General features: G+C 37.9%; 1 protein-coding gene across 1 annotated transcript in view; it reads left to right on the plus strand.

Moving 5' to 3' along the window:
* The window catches only part of LOC122788124 (corticotropin-releasing factor receptor 1-like), a 1,637,729-nt gene that overhangs the window by 1,431,044 nt on the left and 185,429 nt on the right, over positions 1-21,256 (plus strand). The window contains exon 10 of the mRNA XM_044055063.1: positions 13,999-14,071. Coding sequence (XP_043910998.1) covers positions 13,999-14,071 — 73 coding nt within the window. The remainder of the gene's footprint in view (positions 1-13,998; positions 14,072-21,256) is intronic.

The raw sequence follows: 21,256 nt of genomic DNA on the forward strand, positions 1-21,256 counted from the left end.
ATTCAGCGAAATTCACTTTCGCAATTCACTGAATACTTGTCAGGCAAACATGTAGTTGGCCAATGATACAATGTTGCCCTTTTCTCCACTGTAGTGCGATCTCGGAGTTGATATATTTAGTTAGGGGGTGTGTGGTGGGCACAGCCTCCCACATGGGTGGGTTTGGTTTAATTAAAATTAGTTCCAGTGCATTGCAGGGCAAGTATTTATTTACCAGACTAGTATTCAGCAATTCCCAGAAGTGAATTTTGCTGACTACTTGTTGGCATTCAGGTGTTTCATGTTACGGCATTTCGACATTGTAATACAGACCCCTAATTTTGCACCACCAATAATATATTTATAAAATGTTCATGCATGAAGAGCAAGAGACATATCAGATTTTACAAGTCAGTTAACAATGCCTTACATGCTCAAAAAACAGAAAATATCACCAGTTTTCATATACAATAAAAACTATATTAGAATCATACAGAATTTTATTTGAGAGAGGACATGACTGCTGTAGAATTCATAAAGTAAAACTTTCTCCATACACTCTTCCAGAACTTGCATGCTTTATTATATTGTGACATAAGGAGAGTAATGCTGGAAAGTAAGAAAAATCACTTTTCACTAGCACTCTTTTTTTTTTTTTCATTTTTTTTTTTGAAAAGAAACTCCATGTATCGATCTTGTCAAAAACACAACATAACTATACATACAATCAATATTCTAGTAGCTATATAAATTTCTATATTTTTCCAAGCATAAAATAACATATATACAGTCATCATTTTAGAATCCAAACCACGTATTAATAAAATCAGTTTACCATTTCTTGCACTGGATACACTCACTCTTGCATTCATTTCTAGTATGATCTTGAAATTCATGTAGACCAATACACAGCAGTGCAACCATAACCTATCAGCTTCATAAATCAGATCCATTTATTCAGTACAATCTTTATGCAAATTAATTATTCACAAATTAGAAAGTACAGCATTTCAGACAATTTAAGTATTATTTCTCTTTCCAACTAAAAACTGTATGGATTTAACCGAGACTGTTGCTTCCTATGTAAATGGAATTCAATTGCCTTATAATTACCCCAGCTACCATTTCTTCAATTACCAATTTCTAATTGTCTAAATACTTACATCTCTATAAAATCAGCAACATATACTCATCTAGCTTCCTTACCCATAAATTATTTTCCTTGTTACTTCTCAATACCATTACAAATAAACTGTATCTTGTAAGTCTGATGCTTCTCTTCAACAATGTTAAAGGCAGTCTAGCAACATACAGGCAATCTATTTCCAAGCTATTGTGCTAAAACAGCATAATGCTGAAATAATAAATATTGTCTTCCCTGCTTCTCCCTCCTAGAGATATTTTTCCTATCACTTCTCAATCTTTCTGTCTTATTCTGCTATTATGTGACTTAAGTTTTTTGATGCATACCTCAAAGTTTCTGACCTAATGTCAGTAAATTAAAGCAAATTATATCATGACACCCTCCAGGCTATCATCAGCTTCAAGTGCCATCCCTTTCAGTGGAATACTGCTGGGTCAGATAGTATTCCTTGACTTATGAACAATAGCAGACTCATCCCATTTAAATCGCCAGTATGTGTAATTAATCTCCTCACCAGCCAATGGTAAGCCATGCTTCCAAATGAAAATACAGAAGACAAGGCCCAATTCAGACATCTTAAACCAACTGTATGTTAGCAAGACTGATTCTTATTGTTTTCAAACCTCAAATCCAAACACAGCCTTCCTTCATATTCTTGCATTATGAAATGGATATATGATAGGTATAACAAATTAGACAACTTATATTAGTCTTCTTTTCCAACACTTTTTATTTATTTTCAGTAATACAAACAAAACCAAAACCAAAAGAAACATATTTACACTATGTACAAGCTATCATTTAAATATATAGAATATCAAATTTACATTGTTTGTCAGAAATGGCACAGTTGACTAAGTATTATATTTTGACCAGAACAAAAATAAAATTTCTCAATATTTGGATCTTGTCTTTTTATAATTAGTTTGTGTGACATCCCCACTCTGGGTCAGTAATCAAGGAGCCTGAATCCTCACCACTGACACTGGAGAAGGATGTTCACTTAGAGTACAAATGGATACACTCATTATTTCCAGATGCACACCTCTCTGCATCAAGCACAATTTCCCTTAAGTGCCCACTGGGAACACACTTGTTCCAGGGTCCAGGTTTCTCTATCTTTCTCCTTCCAGGTCCCCAGTAAGATTGTCCACTGGTACAGCTATAGGGTTGAGACCTCAGCTGAGTGTCCAAGCCAAGTTCTCCAGCACAGTCTTTGTGAAACCAGTGCTTCATGTCCCTGCTCCAAGTACCTGACAAACACACACGTACACACACACACACACACACACACACACACACACACACACACACACACACACACACCTGGGAAAGGCTGGCACAGATTTACGTACTGTGCTCCCTTCTGCCCAGATTATAAAGTATTTTTCCATGCCACCAGACACTACAAAGCCAGCTACTTAAGGCTCTTGCAAGGGTACCCAGTTGTACTGAGTGAAATTAATATTAATACAAATAGTAATGTTGACCAAACAGCCAGGCTTCAGGAGTGGCCATAATATCACCAATAGATATAACTACTCTTAAAGGTTAAAATATTCTCTAAGGGCCAGCCACAACGAAAAGTTACAGTAAACACCAGAGTTTCAGACACAGGAAATATTAAAAATAACACAGCTGGAAAGATTCACACAGTTACAGAAAAACAATACTTAACTATTCTCACTGTATTTTCCTGACTGGTCTAGAGAATTACATTACCTACTTACTTAATAGAGCAAGGCAATATGAAGAAGGTGAGAGATCCTTCTATGTCAAATTCCAAGAAACAGGCTGCTGCTGAGATTTCAGCCTTTTCTAATATTAAAATGTTATTTCTGTACATAATGACATCACATAGATCTGGTCATCTGACTTCTGGTTCCCATGCAACCCCCACCCATTGCTAGAAACTGCAAGGATTTAACACCTACGTGTCAATAATACACACACAAGAGCATTGCTCAGATCATTTGTAGCTTCTGAAAGTCATAAAACAATTACAAACTTCTACTCCTCCTACAGAGACTAACAAATCATGCTTCTAGAGACATTGTGTCTCTGTCTTCATTCAAAACTGTGAGGTAACATCTTTATGGCTCAGGCCCAGTAATTTAATTTTCTTACTATTTTTTCAAAGTCAGGTGGATTGAGATTAACCATTTCTCTTCCAGTATCCTCTGTTACAATATATACATTTAAGCAGTTACAATAATGCATGTACATTTCTTTTTTGTCCAGCAGGGTACACTGCTGATACATTTTTAACACAAGCAGCTTCACAAATACATTTTTCCCATAAACATCTGTACAAATCAGTTTGATATACAAATGACATATAATTATTTACAAAAGTCCAGCTAACTGTATTGGTATATGTTACACATCCACTGCCCTACTTCTCCTGTCCTAACTGGCAATACCTCACATCATCACATCTCTCCCCCCTTCGAAGACTCAAGCTAGTTTTTCAAGTGACCCTTGAGAAGTGTTGCTTGAGAGAAATTATCCTGTCTGGAAATACATTAACCCATACCCTGTCTTGAGATCCCATCCGCCTTTGCATTGCTGACCACACTACAGTGCTGTACTGTCATGTTATATGTCTGAAACCCTGGGCTCCAGCTTAACAACTTGGCATCTGTGGTAATGATCCCATTTATCCTCACTAGGGGTGATATATAATTATTGGCCATGGGATGGGTATGGCCAATCTAATACCAAATTGGATAGGTTGATTTAAGCACAAAAGGGGAAACTGGCTAGGCTTAAAGTGGCCCACAAGGGCAGCTAGTCTAGTACTTACCTACGAACCTGTGAACCTATTATGGCCTAGAGAGCACCTTTTATTTAGAAACTGTCCCAATAAATTGTTAAATTCAGTATTATTAGACCATAAAAAGCACCCATAATCTACCAGCAAATTTCAGGCCTTGTTTATACAAGTGCATCTGTCTCTCATTTTGCTGTCAAATTATGATGTAAAACTGAAATGTGCTTAAAAATCTTTCTAAAATATTCTCATCTATAGCCTCTGAGCATTTGAGTACTACATTTCCAACAATATAGCAGTGAAGAAAAAATGTGATAGCACCTCATAATCTCTTTAATATCTTACTTCATTACAGGTGTGTCAATATAGGTCAACTAAACATGCAATTGTAATTTAATAAACACACCTTAACCATATTATCGAAATATATTTGAGGATTCAGAGAGAACCCCAGTGCTCACAGTAAGGCTTTCACTAATAAAGGATTATTTCCGTGATGAAGTATTTTGTGATTCAGAAACACATTTGCTGCAATAATGAAAGACCTCATTATCAGCTAATCTGCATGTGTCTCTGAATCATCATTTACTACCACAAGTGAAGATCAGCAATTCCTGCAGTCATTAAGGCTAGCAGCCAGTGCATCATATTAGCATAGATATCAATGTCTTTCATGCTCTCCAGTACAATACACACATTGAAACACGCACACACACACACACACACACACACACACACACACACACACACACACACACACACACACACACACACACACACACACACACCGCTTACATGTCTCTGTGTTGACAAAATATCCCCAGTGCTTATTGTTTAATTTTCACTACCCTCATAAATCGAGGATAATTGCACTCCAGTCATTAATACCACACATCAGTGTTTTAGACTTTGTATCCTTCACTAAATGCATGCTAATCCAAAAGTTGTTATTCTTTCTAAGTTTGTAAGCGGAATAATTAAAATCCATCCCTGATTGCCTGCTTGTGTGCTTTTGTCCCAGCACTACAAGACAGAGTGATATTCTTATGTGTGCCCTGTGTCTCTTCTTAATAAATAATGAAGTGTTGCAGACCTCATACCTCACTACTGTATAGATTTTCCCAGAATGTACAGAATTTTGCCTTTTATTTTTGGTCTGTCTTTCATAAAAGTGCTGTTTACTTACAAATCATCGGCAAATTATCATGGAGTGAAGTCATAAAATAATGGCAGACAATTGAGATTCAGACTTTCTACCTTTCAGAAAATTTATGCTAATGCAAAACCTGTTATTCCATCAGCTTTCTAAGTTTGTAAAAGCAATATTTAAAAATTGTCCCTATTTTTGAGACTTTGACCCCCCCCCCCCCATTATTTATGGCTTTGTCCAGATTTCTTGCTCTAAAAGGTTGAGAGGTATGGCAGACCTTGAATAATGGCTGAGATCCAGATTATACAATAAAAACCTTAATACACTAGCTTATGTTATTTTAGCAGGCTAACCCTGCTGTTTCCTGTTTCAGAGTTGCAGCGTTTGAAGCCACCCCTTCATTTAAAATTTAGTATTGTTTTAAGTTTTAGCTGTTCTTCTCATGTATTCCACAGTGCCTAGTGGTGGTACAGATGATTAATATCCTGATGGATATTAATCCTGGGATTAAGATGGTAGGGTGCAGGTCTTGAATTCTTTTTGTGATCTTAAGGTGCACTATTTAGCATCCATGGTGTTTAGTTGCCCCCAACCAACATTACCTTTCTTTCTTTTCTTTTATAAGTGCTCTTAAGGCGCATTGTTAAAGACGTATCTTTAGTGGCTAGTGCTTCCACCCTACACCATGTCCTTGTTGAGTGATTTTAAGGCAAGATTATAACTACAAACATTGGTGTCTAGTAATTCCACATTATGCTTAAGTAAAGGCATGAAGTAAAAGAGTTATCTCTGATGTCTAGTGGTCCCCTTGGCCCACAAGTCATTCTTTTTTTTTTCCATAAGTGCCCTTAAGGCATGTTGTTAAAGACATATTCTTGATGGCTAACATTTCCACCTTCACCCACATCTTTGTTAAGTCCCATTAAGGCAAGATGTTAAGTGTAATCAAGGCTGGCTAAAATTTCCTCCATCCACATCTTTGATAAATGCCAATAAGGAATGATGTTAAGTGAAATCTTTAGTATCTAGTAGTTCACCCCATTCACATTATTCTAAAGCAAGAGCTGAAAGAATTATCCCTGTTCTCAGGTGGTTCCTCCCCATCCATGTTTAAGTGCCATTAAAGGATGGGATGAAAGAGGTGTCCTGGTGTCTACATGCATCCCCCAGTTTTGTATGACTGGAGATTATGGAGGTATGACAGCCCTTTCAACCACACACACACACACACACACACACACACACACACACACACACACACACACACACACACACACACACACACACACACACGCATCTACACTCACCAGTTCGCAAACACAGACACACACAGACACAGATACAGACACACACACACACACACACACACACACACACACACACACACACACACACACACGCAGTCTACTGATCACTGGGTCATAATCATAGGCACACTCACCTCACCCATTCACACACACACTCACACACACACACACACACACACAAGATACACACACACACACACACACACACACACACACACACACACACACACACACACACACACACACACACACACACACACACACACACACACACACACACACACACACACACACACACACACACCCTATGCTAACCTAACCCCATGCTGCAACCTCCCAGGCAGACATACACATACACATGAAGCCCCTCACATACACATGTTCACACACTCGACAGTACCTGCCTGCTGAACTCTCCGTCACTTATCTTACTGTACCATGATAGGTAAATATAAACTTTTGGCTGTGTTCATTACTATGAGTGGCCGTAAGTGGTCATTTTAATTTGCACAGCTGCATAAATGCCTTACCACTGGCAGTTCTAGTGAAGGGCATATGACTATTTGCCTCTCCTTCAGAATGCCTCACTAGCAATTATAATGGCCACAGAGGATTCCCACCACAGTGGTGCACATCTTAATGCAAAGTACTATGTCAGGACTTTCTCTGAATACACAAAAAATACCATGATATGTATTTGTGAGTGAGATCCAATAAGTGTTTTATGACAAAACATATTTAAACTGTTGCAAATTATAAGAAAACCAATTTATTTTTCATAAAGTTAGACCTGTTTATGAAAGCATACATAGGTTTATACGTTAATAGGTTTATACTAGGCTACTTACTACCAGGGTCTTATAAGCCTATCTATGAAACCCAACCCTGTTTGTCCCCAAGTATCTTGGACAGCAATATGGTGAAGGTATTTTAGTAAGGACTTAGCTAAGGGTTATGTGGGGGGGAGGGGTTATTTTTGGTTTAATTTATTTGCTGCCAACCTCTGTCCATTAGAGGCATGGGTCAGCCAAAGGATGAATTTATGATTTCCCATCCGGTGATCAAGGTTTTGTTTGAACAAGGTCAGGGATGAACTCTGCTTCTCATAAATGGGGAGCTTATTTCACAGAGTGGAAATCTTTTAAGACATATATCAGTCTATCCAACAAGTGCTGTTTATGTTGCTGGCAAAGTTCACATCCTTCAATCTAGTGTTTCTGGTGCTGTTTGTTTTTCAAATGTGCAAAAGATCTGTCAGAGCTGTATCTGAGGATGCCTTAAATGCCAGGCACAGATTGCCTCTCAGTAACCTGCAGGAGACTAAATACAGAGATAGGGCCTTAAGGCGATTTGCATAGGATGGGGTATTCATACCCAGCATTCTTCTTGTGAGAAATCTTTGAGGACATTCCAACTGTTGCAAGGGCCTGGTTAGATATATGGCAAAGGGACATTGTACTCAATGATGGGTCAGATAAAGGCTGAGTATTGTGGCACTATAACTTCCTTGGACCTGGATGCCATAACCTTGCTTATGAGTTGGGTAACATGGAATGATTTTCTTACTAATTTCATTACATGTTGGTTGAAGGCCAGATTAATGTCTACATATGTTCCCAGATCCCTAACTACTGGGCCAGCTCTTAAGAGTGTTTTATCAATGGAGTAATTAGCTTGGGTGAACAGTTTCCTAAAAGGCACTATAGTGCATTTCTTTACATTAAACTTTAATCCATGGCTTTGGCATCAGTCATTTGTTAGTGTTATACCCTCTTACAGATTGCTGGTGTCATGGAGGGAATCTATGCTCAATTTTATAGTCATCTGCGAACTTAGTGATCAAAGGCCCTTGACATTAGTCTTTACTTCTGAGAAGTAGATGCCAAACAAGAGCAGGCCCACCACAGACCCCTGGGGTATGCTGCTGGTGACTAGTCTCCTGGTAGAGGTAGTCTCACCAATCCTGACTTCTTGAATCCTATCTGTGACCCAGCTGGTAATCCAGTGAGTTATGTAGGGAGTTATGCCTAGTTCTGAGTATTTGTTAATAACACCTGAATGGGATGTTGTATCAAACACTTTGACCAATTGAAGGTAGGCTTATGCACCATTTTCCCCTCATCCATAGCCTTGATGACCCTCTTGCAGAATTCTACCAGGTTGAGTAGGCACAAACTTCCCTGAACAAAGCCAAACTGAGATGGGTCCAGTGTCTGTAGGTTGTCAATGTCCTTATTGATCATTTCCATGATAATTCATTCCATGCATTTGAATATTAGATTTGTCAGACTGATGGGTTTGCAGTTCCCTGGGTCAGTTGATGGTCCACCCTTATGAAGACAGATGATTGCTGCAGCCCTCCATTCACCTGTCACATATTTAGTTTTGAGGCTGTAGTTGAAGTGTGTCTCAAATGGTCCTGCTAGGTCATATTTTAGGCTATTTAGGGGTAATTGAGGATTTTGTCTGGACCCACTGAAGGAGTGTTTTTAGCCTTAGTGTTTGGTGCCAGGACCTGCTTCTTGTTGATATTTGGGGGCGATATACTAGAAGGGATTTCAAAAGGGGTAGTGGGGGTGAAGTTATGGCTAAATTTATCAGATAGTAGATTTGCTATGTCACCCTGGTCAGTGAAGATTGTGCTATTTATGACCACTTCTGTTGAGTGTTATCTTTAAGGTTCCTGATATAGTTGAAGAAGGCCTTGTCATTGACCTTAGCCTGCGTGGCTATCCTGACCTTGTAATTGGCCTTGTTGGAATTTATTAGACTATTTCTAATTTTGGCCAGGACTTTGTTCTTTTGCTATGCACCCTGTTGAAGTAAAGATTCCACCAGTAGGGCTTACTTTTGATGTTAGATTTGGGTTTACTTCTGGTAGGTAGGGCAGCCTCACTGCAACCATTTGCATGTTTGTACAGGGTTTATGTCAATAATTCTGCATAGGTAGCTATGTTTTAAAGGTTTGGGGGAGCAGTGAATTTTGACAAACTATTGCTTAATAGGATGTTGTTTGCTTTAGAATAGCTCCAAGTTGATACAGATTTACTTGAGTTTTCTGGGTTTACTTTTATTTTAAAGGCAACGGCTTTGATGAGAACGTAATACAAGGGATGGTGCAATTTTTTCCCATGTTGGTGAGTACTAGGTCCAGTATGTTTGATCATCTGGTTGGAGTATGCACTTTCTGTTCTAGGGTGATTTGTTGATAAAGACCAGGAAATGTTGCGAGTTAAAGGCAGTATGTTTCTCAGTCTGTAGAGTGTTAAAGTTTCCCATGAATAGAGTACTTTGTTAGATGCTGAGTGCCTCTAGTAGGTCTAGTTAAGAACTGTGATCTTTGTAGGCTATAGAGGGCGATCTGCAGCTGGCCTGCATATGGTAAGGAACCTTGTCTGCAGAGACCTGGATGGGATTAACTCGAGTATCATCCTGTTAACCAAGCAGGAGTTGTACTTCTTGTTATCGTAGATCAAAGTATGTCCACCTTTAGCCCCTGTCTAGGCTGCTGGTAGCCTAAATATGTGGAAGGCACCATAGCTTGTACTACCAGAGTACTTCCTGTGGCTTTATATTATTAAATAACTGAATAAAACATGCACCAGTATTCCTCACTAATAAATATATTTGGCTTAGATGGACCTACCATAGGTCTGAGGGTAAAAACATTGCTCTATGCCTAAATTATAGCAATTAAAGTATAATGCTTTAAGGTACTGAAGCAAAAACAATTCTGGTGCTAAAAAAAATTAGACATTTAAAAAAAAAAAAAAAAAAAAAATATATATATATATATATATATATATATATATATATATTCATATATATATAAATATATATATATATATATATATATATATATATATATATATATATATATATATAAATATATATATATATATATATATATATATATACATATATATATATATATATATATATATAGATATATATATATATAGGTTCATAAGTTCATAGGTAGGTACTAGGCTATTGGCCTGAGGGCCTACGTAAGCCTAGCCAACAAGGTTCACTGGCTTACGCCACCCAAGAAAGTTATTTTCCTGTGCTACTGTCGAGCAGAGACACAGAAGTGATCCCAGGGGTGTATTTCCTATTTCCCATCCACTCATCAAGATTTTTCTTGAAGAATGCTAATGAAGAACTTTGCTTGACATAGATGGGTAGCCTGTTCCAGAGTATGGGAAGTCTCTGAGACAGCAATCTATCCCTCCAGCATGTGCTGTTTATTGTGGTGACAGGGTTTAGGTCCCTAGAGTGTGTAGCTCAGAGGGATTGGGATTTCTTTAGGTGTAACATGTCCAACAGCTCTGGGTTTGACATAGCTTTATATGTTAGTCAGAGATCATCACGGAGTAGGTGATATGCTACGGAGTAAAGCTGGAGTTTTTTGAGATGGTCAGTGTAGGGCATCTGTTTGAGGCCAGTAATCTTCTTTGTGAGGTACTTCTGTGGCCTTTCCAGCTGCTGCAGATGTCTTGTGAGGTACATTCCAAAAGAGGCGTTGTACTCTATAATGGGTCTAATGAGTGGTGAGTAGAGGGGAACAATGACCTCTTTTTTCCTGGATGAGAACCCTTTTATGATGAGGTGTGCCACATAGAAGGACTTCCTGACAACTGTGGCGATGTGACTATCAAAGGACAGACTACTGTCCATCTGGATCCCAAGGTCTCTTATCACACATTCAGTGTTAAGTAGACTGCTGTCTATGTAGTAGTTCATGGGTACAGAGTTTTTACCAAAGGGGATGACAATGCACTTTTTGGCATTGGGCTTGAGGCCATGGCTCTGACACCAGGCATCTGTCTCAGCGAGGCCCTTCTGTAAGATTTCCACATCATTTGGGGACTTGACTATGGCTCCTAGATTGCAGTCATCTATGAACTTTGTTAGCCAGAGGCCTTCTGTGTTAGCCTGTACTTCAGAGAAGTAGATACCAAACAGGAGAGGTTCCAGGACTGAACCCTGTGGTACTCCACTTGTCACTGGTTTGAGGTCAGATTTGGAGTGTGCAACTTTTACTGTGTGGGTTCTGTCAGTGAGTCAGTTGGCAACCCATCTTGTGACGTAGGGATTTATACCTAGACTTCTCTGGAGCAGCAGTCAGGCATAGATAATCCTGACTCTTTTTTGACAGGGAAATGCTGTGTAACTTTTTTGTGGTACATTTTTATTTTGTATTAATTTTTTTTTTTTTTTGAAGAGTTGAATGCTGTTTGTGCTTATTAATGACAACTTACCTTTAGACCAACTCCTACTGGCATACTTTCAGCTAATCAGGCATCTTCCCCAGCTAGAGCATGGATACTTACCCTGGTCCTGCTGGTCTTTTGTTAATGTACATAAAAAGAAAAAAAAAATAAAGTATGAGTCCTTGCCTCCCATGTGAGCTTTTCCTATGTTTCAGCTGATGGTGGATGACTTTGCAGTGGCTACTACTGGTCCCTCATACCACTTACCTGTTTCTTCTAATCCCTCTGGTATAGCCTTGCTGGCCACTATGGACTGGGAATCAGGCAATCCTCTACATGTTTTCCAGTGACCTATTTTTTTTTTCATAGAGATATGGCCACTCTGCAGATATGACTCCACATTCATACCTAAGGTTTTCTTAGAGTTCACCTTGAATCAAGCTGTAAATCTCCTGTTTTCTGTGAAGGTCCAATAAACAATGGAGAACAGATTCTTCAAACTTGGGTACTACCTTGACAGACCTAAGTCCTTCAGAAAAGCTGACCACCTATTTATTTCCTATACCGAGACTAACAAAGGTCAACCCATGCCTTAACAGGCTATCTCTAGATTGCTGTCCCTTGCTATTGTCTTTTGTTACTCCTATCATCTGAATAAAAACCATGAAAAAACTCACAATGTGAAGTCACAAACTATCCAATAAGTGCCACAGCCCTTTTATAACCTTGCACTGTAAAAAAATGATTGATTAGTGTTTTTTTTTTTTATTCAAGTGCATTTACCATTTTGTATCGTTCTTCCTTGGAATAAAGGATATTGAATTACTTGTTTAGTTCGCATCTGTTTGGAGCCTTTTTTCCAGTGTGCTCAATTCCACCAGGATTCTTCTATTTTTTGGTACTGTGTTGCTGATTTCCATTTGGATTCACTTTGCGGATTTTTATGGTTATTTTGACAGCGCAAGGTTATAAAAGGGCCGTGGCACTTATTGGATAGTTTGTGACTTCACGTTGTTACTCCTATCATGTCAAAACTATTCCAGACATGATTAGAACCCATTTTACCAGGGATTTAGCTTCTTTGATGGCATATTGGAAAGGTGGGGACTCTAGGAGCAGCAACTTGGCCCTCCATCCATACATTTACAAAGCACAACAAACTGGATTCCTTCTCTAGGTCAGGCTTTGCAAAGACCATCTTCCAGGGGCTCCTGGACTCTAATCCTTCCTATTCCTCTCTGGCTGGGTAAGCTTTGGTAATCTACGCATATGCTACTTACAGCAGTGAGAACGAAGGACACAGAACTATTGCATACGCTTCCCTTACCCACAACAGTAGATGTTCAAATTCTTTACTGCTACAGGAGCTACACCAACCTCCCAAGACCCTTTTTTACATAGTTGGGGTCGGTTACAACTTTTATTGTTGAGGTTGCTGTTGTTGTTATGGTTAGTTTTTCACTGGTCACTATAGTTGTGGTTAGTTCAGGATGAGTTCCCCATTTTCTCTTTTGGGGCAAGAAAGTCCTGAAGATTTTTAATCTGTCTGGCTGCTTTTATAGTTCCTTCAAAAAATAATTAATGTATAGGCAGCTAGAGTGACTGTGTGGGAGGGAGTTAGAGATTTGTGAAGTTGGGTGGGTGCTATGTCTTTGGTAGGATACAACCCATTGGCTGCTGCAGCAGTGAAAAAATCAAAGAGCTATTGTTATGGGTAAGTGTAACATACATAGCTGGGCTTCATTATGCTTACCAATAAAGGCAAAGAGCCATTCAAGGCATTGGATATAGTCTTATACCAGAAGCAATAACAATTATTTATAGAAATCCATGAACCTTATTCCTTATTTAAATAAGCAAAATGAAAACTCCAGCAAAGCTAGAACTTCCACAGACTGACCTCCCAAACCTCTTGTATCAGAGGCACATGGGATATATGCAAGTGATCCTTATGAACATCAGGTGTTTGGGATATTTTTGCAGTGACCCCAATAATAATGGACATCAGCTGGGTATAACAGCCCTATGTTTCTAATGCTTAGTCAAACACTCTGCTTGTGCTGTGCTGATGAGGTCATAACAAGGCCGAAATATGTATATGCACAGCTAATGGGGTTTGGCTTTATTGGCCTGAAATTGTCCATTAAAATGACGAAACAAGTCATGGGCATTCAAAATCACAAATTAGCTGAAACACCTGATGTTTATAAGGATCATTTGCATATATGACATGTGCCTCTGATACAAGAGGTTTGGGAGGTCAGTCTGTGGAAGTTCTAACTTTGCTGAAGTTTTCATTTTGTTTTTACTGATTGGTTTTTCAGTGACCTTCTCACTCATTGTTTTATTCAAATAAGCATACATTTTCCTTCAAAATTTTCATTCTGAAAGCTATTTTTAATTGTTTTGCATATTTATTTGAATTGCAGATGCTGGTTTGGACACAAGCCTGGTGTACATACAGATTACATCTACCAAGGGCCTATGATCCTTGTTCTGCTGGTAAGTGCTGAAAACTCAGTCATCCTTTACTTTTATTCTGCAGATCATCAGTTTACTTCATGAATATATATATATATATATATATATATATATATATATATATATATATATATATATATGTGTATATACATTACACAGCAAGTCAATATTAAAGCAGTCTCTAAACAGCTGTAATTTCTGACCATACAGATATTACCCGAAAACATATTAAAAAAAATCTATATTTTATTTATTGAAAATGGACTATTATTGTCCAACACAGGATCAGTAAAATAAAGGAAATGGAATAAAAAAACAAAGCTCATTGAAACCCATTACCAAAATAAATAAGTGAAAGTGTTTTTCTAGGACATGAGATCGTCTTGCTAGTGCCTTGGCATTGCATTTTGTTGATTGTTATGTTCTATTATCATACTTATTACTTTCAAAGAAACTGCATTTTTGGAAATAAGTTAATGAAAGAAATACTTAGGAGAGTCCTGTTTTGTCAAACTGCCCAACCCTTTGGCTTAGAAAAGCTATTGAAAACTGATTAAGCACTCTGCTATTCACCATTTTCCAAAATGACATGGCGCATTGACTGTAAGACTCTTTTTTTTTTTTTTTTTGCCTGGCTGTAAAGTCTTTAACTGTAAAATGGTTATATATATTGAAATAACATTTTCATGGAATGACACTAGTGTACTTGGCTGTGAAATGCTCTTAGACTGTAATATGAGCAGTCCATCTCAAATTTTAATAAGAACATTTTCATTTTTAATGCAATTTTTCTACCACATCATTAAAGAGGATTGATAACCTCAGATTTATACAGAAGTACATAATGTTTTAGGTCTAGTGTTACAGCAATGGACTATATTCACATTGCAGATGTCGTCTATATTTGTCACCCTGAGCAAAACATGAACATTATGATGTTTCTGTTCTATTTTGAATATGTTGCAGACTGGCAGTTTCAAACAGTCACACTGACGTGTATTTCTCTCTAGCTACACATAGTCAGAGTTCTGTAATGATTTGTGATTTTGTTCTGGAACTTTAAAAATAAGACAATTAGATTATTGATTATTTATAAGGGACATTGAATTTCCATTTTTTTCTTGAGAAAAGCACATAAATTCTACAATTTGTTCTGTTTGAGTCAGGGAAAATATAACATTTTCATAGAATGTGATATATTAGGCCAGATAACTAATTTTATTTTATTTTATTGGTTGATTAATTGATTGATCAAACAGGTGATTGCATGTTTGCTTATTTAATAATTTATTGACCATGTTTGCCCCACTAGACCTATGGCTTCTTTTATGGTCAGACCCAAGGTGGTATTTGTGCTGGCTAGTTGAAATTTGACCAGCTGTCCAAGAAAATTGTGTACTCATTTTGATAAATGCTAAGATGCCACCATCTAAAGCACATGGGGCCTCGGGATAGCATCTCATCTTCAGCATAACCTCTGACTCTTCTTACAATTATCAATTGTAATGCTGCTGGTTTGCTTTCTAAATGTTCTGCATTTATCTCTTTTAATTTTACTTATATGGATGAACCTAGAAATCATAATGGAATCATGATAATGTCTAAAAAAATGTATTTAAAAAAATCACAGGAAAAATTCTTGAAATTTTTGCTCATAAAATGACATTTCACTTTAAAAAAAAGTTCAAAGGAAAATATTTCTGCATCTTGATTGTATGAATATCACTTTTATATGTGAAAACTGTGCTCTGGTTATTTGCTATAACATGTAAAATGACCAGAAGAATATAAGCTTTTGAGAAATTAGAATTATTTTAGCTCCGGATGTTATAGGAACATAGCATAGGCATGGCCTTTCAGCCAGAACATATCATATGAGAATAGTTTTGTGTGTTCAAAAGAAAACACAAGGAGCCTAATAATTATTTGGTCACTTGACTGTCCCAGTCAAAGTAGGACTACATTTAGTTATTTTTATATATTTATTTTTTGACATTTGATTACTAGAAAAGTCTGACTGGGCATAAATCTTATTTTCAGAGGAGCCCCAGTGAGAAAAAAAGTAGTTGCAATAAATTAAACAAATGAGAGCAACAGAAAAAATAAGCATGATTATATCAAGAGACAGGCAAAAAATGTGCATATGTAAAATATATACTTATCTAAGTATATTTGATTATTATGGAGAAAGAAGAAATAAAAAGGTACAAGAAGTGCAGAAACACAAACCTGACAGGAAAAAGAAAGGTCAAAGGAAGGTGGAGAAGAAGAGGGTAAAAGATTTAAAGATGATAAATGAAATGAGAGAAATAAGGGTAAACACTAAAAACTGTAAGAGAAACCGTTATTGTATAATAGATTGAAAGGAGGAAGGAATATAGAAGATAAAGAGAGGAGAGAAAGAGAGTGTAAGAGAAAGAATATAGGAAGGGGTAAATAATTTGGTCAGTTTAACCTGGAGAAAGGCAAGTACATTGTCTGGATTTGAAAATGTATTTTTATGGTGTGCTTAAAAGTGGGACTTATAGGTGATGATATACTGTCTGTAGGAATCTTGTTTCAGGTTTTGGCTAATATTCTGGAGTATAAACTATGTCCCTATGTTTTCTTTTTAAGGTTAATGGGTTACAAAAAACTGTTTAACAGATAAATGAAGTGGATGGTTAGGAAGGTACTGTTTGAAAATGTTACCCTACCTTTGTGAAATGTGGGAGCAGCACTGCTGCATTATTCATTAAGTCCATTTCTTGGTAGATACTTTAGATATTGTCTAGAGATGTTGTCAAAAGAGGGTGATCACGGCTTGATCTTATTGAGTAGGTATTTCATATGAGAAGCAGAAACAGTTTTTAGGTAGAAAAAAGATTTATTGGAAGTTGGCTCCTAATCATGACTATTGTGAGTTTGTATGGGGTTTTATGGTGGAGCAGCAATAGAGTCTATAAAATGGAAGTTAAATATATTAGTAGTTTCTATAAGAGAGATATCTGGGCAGAGGTTGGAGCAGTGCAAGTTCCAGGGTAAACAATTTTGTTAATAGAGGACCAAAATGTCTTGCTTTTTATGGTCTATTTACAGATCTAAGTAATACTATATTTTTATTAGCAGTGACTTGGGTTTTAGCAAGGTTATGGAGATGCTTATAATTTGGGCAGGTGCTAGTTTCATCACATTGTTGCCTTTCTTGTGCATTAGTGTGTGACAAGAGTGGGATAGCAAAACAGTTTGGGTGATTTTAATACATTTTCATCTGATGGGGGCAAGGCTATTTATGGTATTGCAAAATAGAAAACTGAATTGAAATTAGATGCAGCAATGTCCAGAGGTTAGGTATAAAGACTGGAACAGTTATGGGATTGAAGAAAATTGTTGAAAACATCAGGTTTAAAGTTTATAAAATTACAGCATTCCTTACAAAATTGATCTTTGTAATTGTGGTTTATTAATCTCTGGATATAGATAGAATAGTGCTCACTGAGTGAGTCTGGGAGGATTCTGAGCGAGCTGTATTGTTTAGGATTTGAAAGTAGAATCCAGTCTAGAGTGAAGCCTGTGCTAGGTTAGCTGTCCTTGTGGGCCATTTTAAGCCTAGTCAGTTTCCCTTTTCATGTTCAAAATAACCTATCCCATTTGATTATAGATTGTCCTTACCCATCCCAGAGTTGATAATTTATTTATTGTTTATTTATTTATTGACATTTGATAGTTATGTATTACCCCTAATGAGAATGACTGGGATCATACAGTAGATAATCTGAGGGGTCCCATGCATAGGATAAAGCATTTAGGAGCTGTATCTATCCATTAGTAGTATAGGAGGCAGTCCTGGGGTAAATTTTCTGCTTCTCATCCATATATCTAACATGCACTTAAAAATGGACAGGGATGAACTTTGTTTTATGTGGATGGGTTGTCTCTTCCATAGCAACAGTATCCTCTGCAAAATATGCCTGTCCTTCCATGCTATTCTGTTGATTTTGCTGAAGAGGTTTAGATCCCTAGAATGAGTATTTCTGATGCCATTTGACTTGCTGATGTGCAGTAAATCTTTCAGTAATGGGTCAGAGGATGCATTGTATGCCAGTTACAGGTCACCTCTTAGCAGTCTGTAGGATACTGAGTGTAGTCAATGGGATTTGAGTTGGTCCATATAGGACATGTCATTTAGACCTCGTATCCTTTTACTAATGTATCTCTGTGGGCATTCCAGTTGTTGGGGAGAGTATGGGAGGTTATAAGTTGTGTAAATCCATAAATATTGATGCAATTTGAAGGATATTCTGTTGAAATGTGCTACCATTTAGTGCTGAAATCTCCATAGACTGTAGTTTCATATCCAGTTAAGCATGTCTTCCAACATAGGGATAGTTTTACCAGGAGAGACATATAGAGCAAGGATACATAGATTATTATGATTTTTTTGGTTTCAGGTTAGAAATTAGTATGTCTGTAAGGTGAAATGTAGGTGGGACTAAGCATGAGAGAGAGAGAGAGAGAGAGAGAGAGGTGGTTTGAAAATATGATGGCTACACTGCCAACTTCTTTTTTTTATCTATCAGCTCACATAGTATTATAGCCTGGGAAAGAGTTTCAGTGTCTTTGATGTCTGGCTTAAGTCATGGTTTAGTGAGGATGACAATGTCAGGAGAGTATTGGAATATCCAGGAATGGGACTCTGTAACTTTGTTAACTGCAGTTCAGATGTTAATGAAGGAGATGTTTAGGTTTCTTGGGGATACAGATATAGGAGAAGTAAGGGGGGAGGGAGACAAGAGGGATATGGGCTTTGATTAGAGTGTACATCACCACATAGGTAAAAAATTTGGTAATGTAAGTAGAGTAAGGGGCATAATGGTAAATTTGTATTAGACTTATGTTTAAGCTTGAAAAAGTAGGTGGTGAAGTAGACAGGTTTGTATTTGTATAGGAGGTATGGTTATAAGTTAAATAAGTTTGATGCAATTTTGTCTGAGTAGCATTGGCTGATAATTTGTGTATAACAGGCAAGAGTCGGACATTTTAGGTTGGTGAGATAGGTGTAATGTAAGGTGCGGTGTGACAGCAGAAGGAATAGAAGGGTACTTAGATATATGCACATCATGTTTAGTGGAAGAACTGAAAATTCATAATATTTATTTATAGGAGATGAAAAGTAGGTGATAAACCGAGGAACGTGAAGATATAAAGTTAATTAAATAGCAGGAAGTGATGATTTTGAGATATGTATGAAGTGTGGGAAATGAAGCACAGGAGTCTGTAGGATACTGAGTGTAGTTAATGGGATTTGAGTTTGTCCAACCTCAAAATAAACCAAAACAAAACATCAACATAGTAGGGTGCTACTTCCAACCTGGCCAAAACATCCCTCCACTAGAAAACCTCCTTAGCTGGACTACCCACCATCTCCCCCAAGAAACTATAATTTTAGGTGACTTCAATATTGACTGGCAATCCTGTTTTAGCAACCATCCAACCCATCATCTAAACCTTCATGGCTTCACCTAACTAGTCCAGTCACCAACCAGGATAAATAAAAGCTCCAACAAGCACACTACCCTGCATTGGATACTAGTCAGTAAGAGCCCCCAGTCATATATAGCAGGCTGACTATCAGACAGCCTCAGTGATCATTCCCCAACTTTCCTACTCAGAAAACACCTATACAAAATCAAACCTGTCATCTACCATCAAATACACAAAAAACTAAACTTTAACCCACTCACATTCAGCTTATCCCTCAAAGAATGTAACTAGCAACCTCTAAAGTACCTCGGTCTAGATGACGTAGTTTTTTAATAATACCTTCCTGAGCATCCTTAATTACCACACCCCCATAAGACTTTCCGAACCAAAGCCCAACCCTCCCCATGGCTACAGAAAACCACTAAGTCAGAAATGAAAAACAGGGATAAAGCCTAGGAGCACTGGCACAAAACCAAAACCCCCTCAACTTGACAGAAATTCCTAGAACTATGCAATAGAGTCAAAAGGCTGATAAAACAGGACAAAATTGAATACTACCAGTCTGCCCTTAACTCCTCCCAACATAACCCCAAACAATTCTGGTACTCCATAAACCCCGTCCTCCACCTAGGTAAAGTCAGTACCCCTCCTCCTAACATTCCTCACTCCTCTGAAAATATTTCTACCTCTTTCAACACGCATTTCACACAAACCATTCTATCACTAGCTAGACAGCACAACCCCCCTCCCCTCCAACCCACACCTTCAACTTCAACTAGCAAGCACCCCACTGTCTTCACTTTTTCTCCTGTTCCTACCTCCAAAATAAAAAAAAAACTGTTAACTAAACTTAAACCCACCAAATTAGCAGCAGACAGCCTCCCAAGTGAATACCTACAAATCGCAGCTGATGCCCTAGCCTACCCAGTATCCATCTTGATTAACAGATCTCTGTCACACTATGGAAAGTATCACACATAATTCCTCTCCACAAATGTGGCCCCTCCAGAGAACTAACCACTTACTGCCCCATAGCTATTCTCTCTCCACTCTCCAAAATACTAGAGAGATGCATTCATTCTCAGGTCTCAGACCACCTCCTTACTAACAACCTCCTCTCTAATATTCAACATGGTTTCCAAATAAACCATAGCACCACCACTGCCTTACTCTCTTTTACTAACACTATCCTTCAGCATAAAAACAATGGCTATCTCTCCTCAGCTACTTTCCTAGACCTATCTAAAGCATTCGACATAGTCCCACACAAGCAACTCATGTTCTCAATAACCTATCCTTCTCACACAAACAGTCACCAACTGGTTTCAAAGTTACCTGTCAGACCGCTAACAATCCATTGTATGGCTGAATGACATATGTCCCCAACTACCTGTCTCTATAGGGGTCCCCCAAGGATCCATCCTTGGACCCCTACTCTTTTCTATTTTCACCAATAATCTAGCCTCTGCCACCACACATGGCACACTCATACAATATGCAGATGACTCAACCATCATCTGCTCAGCCCAGTCCCTACCCGAACTGCAAAAAGGCACACAGGATGCCTTTTCCTCTGTTGAAACTTGGTTATCTGATGCCCAATTAATACTCAACCCAAACAAAACTAAACTACCCATCTTCCAACCCACCAAACATACTCAAAACAACTCTCACTTTAACATCACAGCAAAAGACAACACCACTATCCATCCTACAGAACACACCAAACTGCTAGGAGTGGAA

Source organism: Protopterus annectens, chromosome 13.part0, assembly GCF_019279795.1.
Source record: "Protopterus annectens isolate FY-2018-M chromosome 13.part0, PAN1.0, whole genome shotgun sequence".
Taxonomy (NCBI): domain Eukaryota; kingdom Metazoa; phylum Chordata; order Ceratodontiformes; family Protopteridae; genus Protopterus; species Protopterus annectens.